The 15730-nt window shown below is 40.9% G+C and overlaps 1 protein-coding gene across 1 annotated transcript in view; it reads left to right on the top strand.

Moving 5' to 3' along the window:
• The first annotated feature begins 5472 nt into the window (after nt 1-5472).
• Nucleotides 5473-15730, top strand: part of tgfr2 (TGF receptor-2 precursor) — a 45203-nt gene continuing 34945 nt past the window's right edge. Inside the window, exon 1 of the mRNA XM_090227427.1 lies at nt 5473-5705. Coding sequence (XP_090083553.1) covers nt 5705 — 1 coding nt within the window. The 5' untranslated portion in view covers nt 5473-5704. The remainder of the gene's footprint in view (nt 5706-15730) is intronic.

Raw genomic sequence — 15730 nt, 5'->3', positions numbered from 1 at the left:
ACAAAATGTGGAAAAAGTGAAGGGTTCTGAATACTTCATGAATACACTATCAACTCCCGAGATGAGGCTGGTGCAACCGAAGTGAAATGGCTTGCTAGTTAGCGCGCACTAATAGCGTTTCAAACTTCACTCGCTCTGAGCCTTGGGGTGGTTGTTTCCCTTGCTCTGCATGGGTAACGCTGCTTGTTGTCGATGTGTTCCTGGTTTGAGCCCAGGGAGGAGCGAGGAGAGGGACGAAAGCTAAACTGTTACACTGGCAATACTAAAGTGCCTATAAGAACACCCAATAGTCAAAGGTATATAAAATACAAATGGTATAGAGAGAAATAGTCCTATAATTCCTATAATAACTACAACCTAAAACCTCTTACTTTGGAATATTGAAGTCTCATGTTAAAAGGAACCACCAACTTTCATATGTTCTCATGTTCTGAGCAAGGAACTTAAATGTTAGCTTTTTTACATGGCACATATTGCACTTTCACTTTCTTCTCCATTCTCCATGTGATGACGACTATTTTATCAAATCAATAACTATGTTTAATTATTACGCAATTAAATTAATCGTGTAACAATGAACCTTTCTGGGAACGGGGTTCTACTAGTGGAACCCCGTTCTGCTAGCGGAACCCCTCGCCAACAGCCAATGAAATTGCAGGGAGCCAAATACATATCTTCATCAGATGACACTCATAGGACTTCATGTTATACAATACATGTATGTTTTGTTCGGTAAAGTTCATATTTATTTCAAAAAATCTAATTTTACATTGGCGTGTCATGTTCAGTAGTTCCAAAACATGCAGTGATTTTGCAGAGAGCCATATCAATTTACAGAAATACTCATTATAAATGTTGATGACAAGGAAATATAGATAAACTTCTCCTTAATGCAACCGCTTTAGAGCCCAAAACAGCCAAAATAAATATCTGCCATGTTGCGCAGTCAACATTAGTCAGAAATAGCATTATACATATTCACTTACCTTTGTTGATCTTCATCAGAATGCACTCCCAGGAATCCCAGTTCCACAATAAATGTTTGATTTGTTCGATAAAGTTAATCATTTATGTCCAAATAGCTTCTTTTGTTAGCGCGTTTGGTAAACAAATCCAAACGCGCATTCAGGTCCAACCGAACGTCTGACAAAAAGTTCAAAAAGTTATATTACAGGTCGTAGAAACTTGTCAAACTAAGTATAGAATCAATCTTTAGAATGTTTTTATCATAAATGTTCAATAAGGTTCCAAACGGAGAATTCCATTGTCTGTAGAAAAGCAATGGAACGAGAGCTAAATCTCATGTGAATGCGCGTGACTGAGATCGAGGCTGCTGCCAGACCTCTAACTCAATCAGCTCTCATTCGGCCCCCTTCACAGTAGAAGCCTGAAACAACGTTCTAAACATGGTTGACATCTAGTGGAAGCCTTAGGAAGTGCACAATGACCCATATCCCACTGTGTATTCGATAGGGGCTGAGTTAAAAAACGACTAACCTCAGATTTCCCACTTCCTGTTTGGATTTTTTCTCAGGTTTTTGCCTGCCATATGAGTTCTGTTGTACTCACAGCCATCATTCAAACAGTTTTAGAAACTTTGTTTTCTATCCAATATTAATAATAAAATGCATTTATTAGCATCTGGGACTGAGTAGGAGGCAGTTTACTCTGGGCATGCTTTTCATCCAAAAGTGAAAATGCTGCCCCCTATCCCAAAGAAGTTATTAACTTATTAGTAACTTGGGGCAGCAGGGAAAAGGTTTGTTAAATGAGTTACCACTTCCTGAATTAACTTAACAATATATCAGAATATATCGTTATCATACCAGTCATCCATTAATTATTATTACCTCATCAGTCTCATTCTGAACATCGCAAAATTCTTGGATATCTGCATGAAACCCTAGTCAAATGATGATTCAGCGATACACAAATTGGCTTAGTTATTTATTTTCTAACTAACTAAATACTCACACAGAATTACATAAACACACACACAATATAGATTATTGATTACTAACATAATGCAATGAAAAGTCCCTAGTGGACTAATCCGATATGACGGCTTGTTACACAATGAAAAGGGGTGGAGAAAGCAAGAGCGGGAGAGGGAGAGACAAAGGAATTCAACTATTGTACAAACAGTTGAATAATACGCTCACCATAAATATGGATATTTAGCATCCTAACAACCACTCATTCGGATTTTGAAATGCAACATATTTTTACGCTTAGTTGTTTTGTCTGTTGTCTCTCTGTTGAAACCACTTGCTCCGTCTGTGACGAATAGTTTGACAGAAAGTCTTTGGTTGTCCACCAGAGGTTACGATGTCCTTTTAAGCTGTAGGCTTTCTTTTTTCTGGAAGTGTTCGTTAGATGGATACATCAGAAATGTACCACAGTGGTGATGATAGCGAAATCTTCTTCTTTTGTCTTCAGTCGAGTTTCCTAGACTATTTTACATATATAGCTGCAGACTGTGACTGTCTAGTCTTCACCTTCACTCGTCAGGAGTTTGAGGGTCTTACCATTTTCTGGTCTCAATTTAAATTGCACCCATTTCAAAGTATTCAGCTCATAGCACATGTCTACTGGTCTTGAATTTTAAACCATTTCAACGTGTAGCCACCGCTCCACGCTTTCTGATCTAATGTACATTTCGTTAGCAGTCCTTTTATGCTCTCTGGAAAAAGGGGTGTTCCATCCTAATGGCATAATGCATGTGCTCGTAGGCGTGGTTACTGACTGGGTAAACTTTATACAACAACAATTATCTCATTTAGAAGGCTAAAATCACATTTCATCTTCTCACAAATAGTTTCGTATTTAATCATATAAGTTTTACAACAGTTAGATGTAAATCTGATAAATGGGATGTATACATTTGTAGAGTTACAGTTATTTAGTTATACCTTTCTTAATGAGATCACAAAACAAACTTTTGACAGGATTTATTGTTTGGATCCCCATCAACCATTACAGATGTTTGGATTTGAAAACTAATGTTCCAATATCCAATCTTTTGATGTTTGAAGTTTTGGCAAGAGATTCTCTCTCTACACACATCAGATTCCTTTGTTCAACACTGCAGGTCCAGAGAGAGTATACGACCGGTCATTAAAGTCATAAGACCGGCCCACTTCCCACACTTCCTCTCTGGTGGGAGAGGGGGGGGGGGGGGGGCTCTCTTTGATCTTCTGTATTACTACAGTTATACAGTATGCAAGATAAACATGTGCAAACCTGGTCAAGAACTACAAGAAACGTATGATCTCTGTAATTGCAAACAAAGGATTCTGTACCAAATATTAAGTTCTGCTTTTCTGATGTATCAAATACTTATGTCATGCAATAAAATAAAAATTAATTACTTAAAAATCATACAATGTGATTTTCTGGATTTTTGTTTTAGATTCCGTCTCTCACAGTTGAAGTGTACCTATGATACAAATTACAGACCTCTCCATGCATTGCCTACTAATTGTCTATTAATTGGTTGAAGATGTCATTGGAGACACTTATCTTCCTCTATATTTTTCACTACAAAACATAGAAACATGCCATTTTCACATATATGACTCACCACCTGGATTCGGTCTAATGTAGCAAAATTTGAAATGATGTTTTTTACATTGGATAAAATTAGAGACTCAGAGCTACAAAATGGTATATCATACACTGCATTTGAGGAACAATGGGAAAGTAATTCTGCTTTAAAATTTGATAAACTCGTAAACGCACTTTTGAGAAAATGGCCTTTGAATGTTTTGGTATCTAGTGAAGAGCTCTTCTTTGTTTATACCCATTCAGCATCATTCACACCCTCTTAAGCTTTAGCCCCACCCATCTCGTTTCGCTCTCGGAGCATTCAGAACGAACAGTTGATGCTCTGGCTGATGATTTGTTTACCTCTGGATAACATGAAAACAGCCTAACCAGTTCTGCTGGCAACAATTTCATTACGCTTTTTTGCAGATATTTATTGACACTGGCCATATTCAATGGGTGTTGTACACACGTCACATAACGTTGGCTAATGAGCCAGCCAGCTAACCTTAGCCAGTTAAACAACAATGAACACAGTGCCAACAATGCCACAGTGCTGGAACTTACCAACCAGGTTCAACGTTAGCTAACTCTAACTAGATAAGCAAACGGCCCTGGGATACGAATAATAATGTCAGCTAGGGAGCCAGCCAACTAACGTTAGCTAGCAAGCTAACAGTACACTTTAGCTTAAGACATGTAGCTAGCTAGCTACGTAAACAATAAACCTAGCTAGGTAAGTGTAAGACCACACATGTCACGTAATGTTCGCTAATAGCCAGCCAGCTAACGTTAGCTAGCTGGCTACACTTTATCTTGAAATTAAACCACTTTCTGTCAAAATTAGAAATGTATAATATTGGAAAATGTCGCTAGCTAACGCTAGACTATCTTACCTGTATACAACATGCATGATGGATGCGTCTCCCTGTCATGAATGCCATGCCACGGTTGCCTTTAGTTTGAAGATGTAATCCTGAGACAGATGTTTTCTCCATTTCTTTAGCTATCATACTCTAATTCCACTGATTTCAAAACTTGATCCTCAAGAACGTGGAGAGCAACACTTATGCAGCTCCACTACAAAATACATTAGCTGCGTTCGACAGGATTACCAACACAGACTGACTTGCTCAAATAGACCCACTCATTATCTGCACTGCAATGAAAGGCACCCATACCTTATTGTGTAGAGAGGTAGAGACGACATCTGTGGAGAGTTCATAAGGTCAGGTCTGAAGCCTGACATCATGGCTTGAGTATTCCAAGCGAAAACATATGCTGGCGAAGCCCAGTAATAAACCAGTAATTTATAGTGTTAATAGTGGACTTAACCCCTGAGTACCACCCATCAAACCAACACAGGGGAACATCAAGGAGCACTCACCCAGGCCACTCACCACCTCTAACTGTCCCCCCTCTGATGAATAATAGCTTTCCTCAGGAAGAGAGATATGCAGGAGGGGGACAATGTATCAGGGGTCCATGTGAAAAAGTGCTAGTAAAGCAAGTAAAGAAGTTATGTAATGTTGTCATTCATTTGCTGACAGACACAGCTGTATTTTGGCTGATCAATCGTTTGTGTGTTATGGTAAATGGCACAGTGAAGTGTGTAAAAACGTCAAGAATGTTGCAGAATTGTAAGTAGAGAGGTGTTAAATTCTTATGTTTTGTTTGGATGTGTACTTATCCTAACTTCTTTTGAAGTCATTGCCATCTATTTTGGAGCGTGTCATTTCAAGTTTTGCCTTGCTATATAGGTTTTGTGGCCATAATAACATGTTTCAAGACCAGTGAGCCACAAGCCCAGAAGTTCAGAAGTAGCCCAGAGAAGAAGAAAAAAACAGTCCTGCCCTTTCTGAAGATTTCCTGTTTCATGAAAAGTGCATACATACTGTCTGACTCATATACGGCAAGTTCTGCCTGCACTATTTACTTTTCAAACCGGACGCTGCTTGAGACACGTGAGAACAACAAGCAGACCCGAAGAAACCCCACGAAGAACGTCTCAAATTAAAGTCTGGATATTTACTGTTATCAAGGCTTTAGTAAATGAAAAGAAGAGGAGTTTATAGTCCGTTTTTAAATGGAGCTACTTCGCTTTTCCGCTTTCTGGTGGGGAACGATAATGTTTGGTAGTATTCTGTTATAACAGAAAAGTGAGTTATATGTTTATTTAAAGTAACCTATGAATGTTGGTGGTTGGTTAGTGTTATCGAGGTAATCAAGTCATTATTGAAACATTTATGAGGTTGTTGTAATGAACGTTGACACGCGCTTCTTCAAAATTGTCATTCAGTACAGTCTTGCACTATTCCTACCGAGTGCAACATGAGTGTCACGCCCTGACCTTAGTATTCGTTGTTTTCTTTATTATTTTGTTTAGGTCAGGGTGTGACAAGGGTGATTTATGTGTTTTTGTCTTGTCTAGGGATTTGGCATGTTGATGGGGGTGTTATGTACAGTGGGGAGAACAAGTATTTGATACACTGCCGATTTTGCAGGTTTTCCTACTTACAAAGCATGTAGAGGTCTGTAATTTTTTATCATAGGTACATTTCAAGAATTTCAGGAAAACTAACAGGTCTGTTAGAGACGGAATTCTTACTGGTTGGTAGGTATTCAAATACTTATGTCATGCAATAAATTACTTAAAAATCATACAATGTGATTTCTGGATTTTTGTTTTAGATTCCATCTCTCACAGTTGAAATGTACCTATGATAAAAAATTACAGACCTCTACATGCTTTGTAAGTAGGAAAACCTGCAAAATCGGCAGTGTATCAAATACTTGTTCTCCCCACTGTACATAACACCTAGACTATTAAACACTACCAAACCCCTAGACAAGACAAAAACACATAAATCACCCTTGTCACACCCTGACCTAACCAAAATAATAAAGAAAACAAAGAATACTAAGGTCCGTGCGTGACACTCATGTTGCACACGGTAGTAGTGGTGCAGGACCGTACTGAACGCCATTGTCAGATTTCTAAAACAAATCTCAAAGAGAATAAGAATGCAGTTTAAACCATTTCCATCCGAAATTGGGCCTATCATCTTGGCGATCTCACTACAAAGTTACAGGGTCAGGGAGGCCAATCCTTAGGGAGACATCCTGACCCTACAGCACACCCAATCTGATGAGATTTGTTATGGAAGCAAGACAACAACAAACAAACAACATCAATGCACTTCTTCCTTTTATAGCCAGACATGTGAAGAAACACATTAGCATATTTACCAAAGGCCCCAGGGGACCGGTAATTAAAAAACAAAATCGAAAAATAAACAAAAATAAACAAAAAAAATAACAAATCAAATTAGAATTACAACTCTTTATAACTCCATAAAGAAATAATTGTATCCCATAAGGTAATGGTAAATAGACTAGAGACAGGTGTCCCTCATTCAGGGACAGTGCTCTCTCGCTCTCCTTCTCATGGTCACACATAGGACTATTGCGAAAATATACATTTCTTACTAATTATTAGTGTTTACATAACCCATTTAAATCTCACCCAATGTGATCAGGCCTCACCAGGAAGCCAGAACAGAGGTTATAGGTCAGTCAGCCTTATTAAGTATTTTCTTTCTCTTTTCTTTCCCTGGTCTTAAAAAACCAAATTAAAACATTTCAAATACTGCCATCATTCCACTTACCTGGTTTACAACCAAATTAAAAAAGACCCCACACAATACATCAAACTCGGTATTAACACCACTAACAAATATTCATAACCGGTGGGTTGTGTGTGTGTGTGTGTGTGTGTGTGTGTGTGTGTGTGTGTGTGTGTGTGTGTGTGTGTGTGTGTGTGTGTGTGTGCGTGTGCGTGTGTGCTGGTAATATGTAGGGCAAAACAAACAAACCAATAGCCAGGCCTTACTTATTTGGGAGCTACCTCTAAGGCCGTATCTGATATTTTTATAAAAATGTAGTATTTCACTAACTACTCTCCCAAGGCAACAACCTCGGAAACATTTTAACATTTCCTTAGTTTTCATTTTGCTAAATCTTAATCAGTACCAAACAATTCAAATTAGAAATTCTTACTTTCCAATTAACTTGCCATTTCCTTTGTTTCCTTCAATCAATCAATCAAATGTACATGTATTTATAAAGCCCTTCTTACATCAGATGATGTCACAAAGTGCTGTACAGAAACCGAGCCTAAAACCCCAAACAGCAAGCAATGCAGGTGTAGAAGCACGATGGCTAGGAAAAAGTCCCTAGAAAGGCCAAAACCTAGAGAGGAACCAGGCTATGGGGGGTGGGGGCAGAACTCTTCTGGCTGTGCCGGGTGGAGATTACAACAGAACATGGCCAAGATGCTCAAATGTTCATAGATGACCAGCAGGGTCAGATATTAATAATCACAGTTGTTGTAGAGGGTGCAACAGATCAGCACCTCAGGAGTAAATGTCAGTTGGCTTTTCATAGATCATTCATAGTATCTCTACCCCACCGGCTGTTTCCAGAGAGTTGAAAACAGTAGGTCTGGCACAAGGAAGCACGTCCAGTGAACAGGTCAGGGCAGGCAGAACAGTTGAAACTGGAGCAGCAGCACGACCAGGTGGACTGGGGACAGCCCGGAGTCATCTGGCCAGGTAGTCCTGAAGCATGATCCTAGGGCTCAGGTCCCCCGGGATTTGTTTTGGTTCTAGTCAAGATTCTAGCAGCCATGTTTAGCACAAACTAAAGTTTATTTAGTGCTAGCCCACATACGCTGCTGTTACTGTTAATTATCTATCTGTCACTTTATCCATACCTATATGTACCCCAATTTGCCTCAATTACCTCGTGCCCCTGCACATTTCCTCAGTACTGGTATCCTGTGTATATAGCCAAATTATTGTTACCCATTGTGTATTTATTCCTTGTGTTATTATTTTACTATTTATTTTTAAACTTCTCTACTATTTCTCTTTTTTGTCAGGCCAGGTAGTCCTGAGTAGAGGTTGACCGATAATCATTTTTCAACGGCGATATCAATACCGATTATTGGAGGACCAAAAAAACCCGATACCGATTTTTATACAAATATATATATTTGTAATAATGACAATTACAACAATACTGAATGAACAATGAACACTTTTATTTTAACTTAATATAACACATAAATAAAATCTATTTAGTCTCAAATAAATAAATAATGAAACATGTTCAATTTGGTTTAAGTAATGCAAAAACACAGTGCTGGAGAAGAAAGTAAAAGTGCAATATGTGCCATATAAAAAAGCTAACATTTATATTCCTTGGTCAGAACATGATAACATATGAAAGCTGGTGGTTCAATATTCCCAGTTCTTCAAAATTTCCAGTTAAGAAGTTTTAGGAATTGTGACGTGTCGACTATTTCTCTCTATACCATTTGAATTTCATATACAGTTGAAGTCGGAAGTTTAAATACACTTAGGTTGGAGTCATTAAAACTTGTTTTTCAACCACTCCACAAATTTCTTGTTAACAAACTATAGTTATGGCAAGTTGGTTAGAACATCTACTTTGTGCATGTGTAACGGATGTGAAATAGCTAGCTAGTTAGCGGTGGTGCGCGCTAAATAGCGTTTCAATCGGTGACGTCACTTGCTCTGAGACCTTGAAGTAGTTGTTCCCCTTGCTCTGCAAGGGCCGCGGCTTTTGTGGAGCGATGGGTAACGATGCTTCGTGGGTGACTGTTGTTGATGTGTGCAGAGGGTCCCTGGTTCGCGCCCGGGTATGGGCGAGGGGACGGTCTAAAGTTATACTGTTACACATGACACAAGTATTTTTCCAACAATTGTTTACAGACAGATTATTTTACTTATTATTCACTATATCACAATTCCAGTGGGTCAGAAGTTTACATACACTAAGTTGACTGTGCCTTTAAACAGCTTGGAACGTTCCTGAAAATTATGTCATGGCTTTAGAAGCTTCTGATAGGCTAATTGACATGATTTGAGTCAATTGGAGGTGTACCTGTGGATGTATTTCAAACTCAGTGCCTCTTTGCTTGACATCATGGGACAATCAAAAGAAATCAGCCAAGCCCTCAGAAGACAAATTGTAGACCTCCACAAGTCTGCTTCATCTTTGGGAGCAATTTCCAAACACCTGAAGGTACCACATTCATCTGTATAAACAATAGTACGCAAGTATAAACACCAAGGAACCATGCAGCTGTCCGCTGTCAGGAAGGACATGTGCTCTGTCTCCTAGGGATGAACGTACTTTGGTGCGAAAGGTGCAAATCAATCCCAGAACAACAGTAAAGGACCTTGTGAAGATGCTGGAGGAAACAGGTGAAAAGTATATATATCCACAGTAAAACGAGTCCTATATCGACATAACCTGAAAGGCCGTTCAGCAAGGAAGAAGCCGCTGCTCCAAAACCGCCATAAAAAAAGCCAGACTATGGTTTGCATCTGCACGTGGGGACAAAGATTTAAATTTTGGGAAAAATGTCCTCTGGTCTGACGAAACAAAAATAGAACTATTTGGCCATAATGACCATCATTATGTTTTTAGGAAAAAGGGGGATGCTAACATGTCGAAGAACACCATCCCAACCGTGAAGCATGGGGGTGGCAGCATCATGTTGTGGAGGTGCTTTGCTGCAGGAGGGACAGGTGAACTTCACAAAATAGATGGCATCATGAGGGATATATTGAAGCAACATCTCGAAGCCTTCTGTCATGAAGTTAATGCTTGGTCACAAATGGATCTTCCAAATGGACAATGACCCCAAGCATACTTCCAAAGTTGTGGCAAAATGGCTTCAGGACAACACATTCAAGGTATTGGAGTGGCCATCACAAAGCCCTGACCTCAATCCCATAGACAATTTGTGGGCATAACTGAAAAAGCATGTGCGATCAAGGAGGTCTACAAACCTGACTCAGTTACACCAGCTCTGTCAGGAGGAATGGGCCAAAATTCACCCAACTTATTGTGGGAATCTTGTGGAAGGCTACCCGAGACGTTTGACCCAAGTTAAACAATTTAAAGGCAATGCCACCAAAGACTAATTGAGTGTATGTAAACTTCTGACCCACTGGGAATGTGATTAAATAAATAAATCATTCTCTCTACTATTATTCTGACATTTCACATTCTTAAAATAAAGTGGTGATCCTAACTGACCTAAGACATGGAATTTTTACTAGGATTAAATGTCAGGAATTATGAAAATCTGAGTTTAAATATATTTGGCAAAGGTGTATGTAAACTTCTGACTTCAACTGTACCTATTGGATGTTCTTATAGGCACTTTTGTATTGCCAGTCTAATCCCGGGAGTTGGTAGGCTTGAAGTCATAAACAGCGATGTGCTTCAAGCGTTGCTAAGAGCTGCTGGCAAAACGTGTAACGGCATTCCTCCTCCTCTTCTGAGGAGGAGAAGCGAGAAGGATCGGAGGACCAAAGCATAGCGTGGTAAGTGTTCATGATGTATTATTTAATGAAACGAACTGAACACTGAAATACAAAACAATAAAGTGAACGAACGAAAACCGAAACAGTACCGTGTGGACCAAACACTCACATGGAAAACAAACAGCCACAACTCAAAAGTGAAACCCAGGCTACCTAAGTATGATTCTCAATCAGAGACAACTAACGACACCTGCCTCTGATTGAGAACCATACTAGGCCGAAACAGAAACCAAACATAGAAAAACAAACATAGACTGCCCACCCCAACTCACGCCCTGACCATACTAAATAAAGACAAAACAAATTAAATAAAGGTCAGAACGTGACAGTACCCCCCCAAAGGTGCAGACTCCGGCCGCACAACCTGAACCTATAGGGGAGGGTCTGGGTGGGCGTCTGTCCTCGGTGGCGGCTGTGGCGTGGGACGTGGACCCCACTTCACCACAGTTTTTGTCTGCCTCCTCAACCACCCCCGTGGCCTCTTATAAGTAGCGATCCTCGCCCCCGACCTCCGACTGGGGACCCTAGCCATGGGTCCCGAATGGACGGGAGATTCCGGCAGCGCCGGACGGACGGGAGACTCCGGCAGCGCTGGACAGGCGGGAGACTCAGGCAGCTCCGGAGTGAAGGGCGATTCTGGCATCTCCTGGCAGACTGACGGCTCTGGCGGCTCTGCCGGCTCTGGCGGCTCAGGATAGACGGGAGACTCTGGCGGCTCAGGACAGATGGGAGACTCTGGCGGCTCAGGACAGACGAGAGACTCTGGCGACTCAGGACAGACGGGAGACTCTGGCATCGCAGGACAGGAGAAAGGCTCTAGCAGCGCTGGACAGGCGGGAACACCTGTAGGCAGAAGACGGAGAAACAGCGTGGTGCGGGGGGCTGCCACCGGAGGGCTGGTGCGTGGAGGTGGCACCGGATAGACCGGACCGTGCAGGCGCACTGGAGCTCTTGAGCACCGATCCTGCCCAACCTTACCTGGTTGAATGCTCCCTGTAGCCAGGCCAGTGTGGCGAGGTGGAATAGCCCACACTGGGCTGTGCTGGCGAACCGGGGACACCATGCGTAAGGCTGGTGCCATGTACGCCGGCCCAAGGAGACGCACTGGAGACCAGATGCGTAGAGCCGGCTTCATGGCACCTGGCTCGATGCCCACTCTAGCCCGGCCGATACGAGGAGCTGGAATGTACCGCACCGGGCTATGCACACGCATCGGGGACACTGTGCGCTCCACCGCATAACACGGTGCCTGCCCCGGTCCCTCTCACTCTCCGGTAAGCACGGGAAGTTGCCGCAGGTCTACTACCTGAACTCGCCACACTCCCCGTGTGCCACCCCCAAGACATTTTTGGGGCTGCCTCTCAGGCTTCCAACCGCGCTGCCATGCTAGCTCCTCATAATGCCGCCTCTCTGCTTTCGCTGCCTCCAGCTCTGCTTTGGGGCGGCGATATTCCCCTGGCTGTTTCCAGGGTCCTTTACCGTCCAGAATCTCCTCCCAAGTCCAGTTCTCCAGGTATCGCTGCCTCTCCTGCTGCTGCTTGGTCCTTTGTTGGTGGGTGTTTCTGTAAAGGAATTCCTCCTCCTATTCTGAGGAGGAGAAGCGAGAAGGATCGGAGGACCAAAGCGTGACTGAACACTGAAATACAAAACAATCAAGTGAACGAACGAAAACCGAAACAGTACCGTGAGGACCAAACACTCACACGGAAAACAAACAGCCACAACTCAAAAGTGAAACCCAGGCTACCTAAGTATGATTCTCAATCAGAGACAACTAACGACACCTGCCTCTGATTGAGAACCATACTAGGCCGAAACAGAAACCAAACATAGAAAAACAAACATAGACTGCCCGCCCCAACTCACGCCCTGACCATACTAAATAAAGACAAAACAAAGGAAATAAAGGTCAGAACGTGACAAAACGCAGTAAAGAGCTGTTTGAATGAATGCTTACGAGTCTGCTGCTGCCTACCTCCGCTCAGTCAGACTGCTCTATCAAATATCAAATCATTGACTTAATTCTAATACAATAAACACAGAAAAACGAGCCTTTGGTCATTAATTAATATGGTCAAATCCGGAAACCATAATTTCGATAACAAAAAGTTTATTCTTTCAGTGAAATATGGAACCGTTCTGTAATTTCTCGAACGGGTGGCAACCCTAAGTCTAAATATTGCTCTTACATTGCACAACCTTCAATGTTATAATTATATAAAATTCTGGCAAATTAGTTCATAGTTCGCAATGAGCCAGGCGGCCCAAACTGTTGCATATACCCTGACTCTGCTTGCACTGAACGCAAGAGAAGTGCCAAATTCCCCTAGTTAATATTGCCTGCTAACATGAATTTCTTTTAACAAAATATTTTTAAGAAAGGCATTGATGTTTATGGTTAGATACATTTTTTGCAAATGCACTTTTGTGAAATCATCACCTGTTTGGCAAAGTTGAAGTAGGCTGTGATTTGATGATGAATTAACAGGCACCGCATTGACTATATGTAATGTAGGACAAGCCAGTTAACCTAGTAATATCATCAACCATGTGTAATTAACTAGTGATTATGTTAAGATTGATTGTTTTTTAAAAGATAAGTTTAATGCTAGCTAGCAACTTACCTTGGCTCCTTGCAGCCACAAGATCCTTTTGACACTGCACCCGCACAACAGGTGGTCAGCCTGCCACGCAGTTTCCGCGTGGATTGCATTGTAATCGGCTTCCAAAAAGGCTGATTACCGATTGTTATGAAAACTTGAAATCGGCCCTGCCGATTAATCGTTTGATCGCTAGTCCTGACGTATGGTCCTAGGGCTCAAATCCTCACAGAGAGAGAGAGAGAGAGAGAGAGAGAGAGAGAGAGAGAGTACTTAAATTAACACTGGACATCGGACAGGACAGGAGAAATACTCCAGATATAACAGACTGACCTTAGCCCTCCAACACATAAACTATTGCAGCATAAGTAGTGGTGGCTGAGAGATGAGGAGTTGGGTTCTGTTTACTTTAACTCAGAAGCCCTCATAATCTCTACTATACCTCTGTCTTTCCGACCAACGTTTACTTTACCAGGTGAACAAAAAGTTTTAAATTACAGTCAAACAAACATGATAACTTCTGTCCACAGGGAGACCACATTAATTACTCGTGACCCCTCGTCCCTTTCGTCAATTGTATAAATCTATTTTAGAAGAAGACGGAATAAAGTGTCTCACAAGATTAAAACCCCTAGGGTTTTCTCAAGTCTACAAGGACTGTTTGGTTTTGCCAAAGAACGTATTGTTCCCACTCGATCACGTGTAATGTGATTCGGGCCTTCAGAAATACAAACCCCCAAATATGTTATCTCTTGTTTTATGCTGCCTTGTGACCCTGCTCTACCAAATAGTTTACTAATGTGGTGATGTCTGGCATATGAGTTTCTTTATCTTTTCATGCTAATAATCAGTAACATGGGTAGTAGTCATATCGCTTTCGATTCTTCCTGTGTCCCCAATAAATATAATACTTTCCTGTTATACATTTTGCCAATATTGCCCCTACACTCACTTTTCCTTATTTTTCCGCTACCCCCTCAATATCCATTTTGATAGCAGGTTTAAAACCTGCAATCAAAACATACATACACATTTTATCAATATCCTCACATACCCAAGCTGTGTACAAATATCCATACTAATATACTATATAACACATACTCAATGAGTATATACTTCATAATATATACTATTAGTTCATTTTAGTATACTGTAAACAAACGGTAACCTTTCAGCTGAGCTTTGCATGTCTACCCGGAAGTTGATGCTGTTGCTATGCAGCCTCTTGCTAGCTTGTTAACAAATTACTTTTTGAAAATTCAGACGGTTCAGAGTGTACACTGGCCACTCTGGCCGAGGAGCAGGGTTGATCTGAGAATGACGTGAATAATCAAGTCAATAAATGTTGGGTAGTTAGATTGCATAGAGTTAATATACAGGCAAGTTTGATGTATTAGTAGCCAACTAATGTTAGGTAGCTAGCTAACATATAATACCAGTAAATACTGCTATAATGATATGCTATGCGGTTCATAAGGTTAGTGTAACTAACAAATTGTCATAATTATTTGAAACAATGAATTTGTATCGGCTCTCGTATATTTCCCGTCAGCGGGGAAATGCTGCCAAATTTATCCATGATTGGATTTTTTCATATTTGAGCCGAATTGATAGAAGACTTGTGCACTTCTTTTAGTGCATCTATGGCTTTGCTACAGTTGACCTCTTCCTGACCGTGGTCAGAGTGTTTAGATTTACTCACTCACGGCTCTAATATATGCCAATTTAACAATTTTCCAAGCTAGTGATACCCACTTCCCCAGAGAGTAGTTGTGGTATTTGAGCCTTTTAATTGGTAAAGGTTTTGATACCTTGTATTAGAACCAATGCTGGAATGTCTGCCAATTTACTACTGGAGAATATGTGTTCCTTTATTCAATCACACAGTGCAGCCAGTCAGGCCGATAGGGTCCATCGTCCGTCCATAATTTAAATCTCTCGTTAATACACACACTCAGAAAACAAAAACAAACACACAAAATGAACAGTATATGGTTAGGAACGTCATTCCTTTCTTATAATTTGAAAAGAGTAAATTCTTCTCCATCAGAATACTTTTGAATTAATCTATGTCATTTTAAATGTTGTACCCATATGGTAGTTCCTCCAATGCACGTTTCCGTGTAGGGTTTACATTTATATCTAGTTTCCCAATCATAA

Source organism: Oncorhynchus mykiss, chromosome 30 (assembly GCF_057628025.1).
Source record: "Oncorhynchus mykiss isolate SJ-2025 chromosome 30, ASM5762802v1, whole genome shotgun sequence".
Lineage (NCBI taxonomy): Eukaryota > Metazoa > Chordata > Actinopteri > Salmoniformes > Salmonidae > Oncorhynchus > Oncorhynchus mykiss.
The sequence above is the reverse complement of the archived record's forward strand: the minus strand, read 5'-3'. Positions and strand labels throughout refer to the sequence as shown.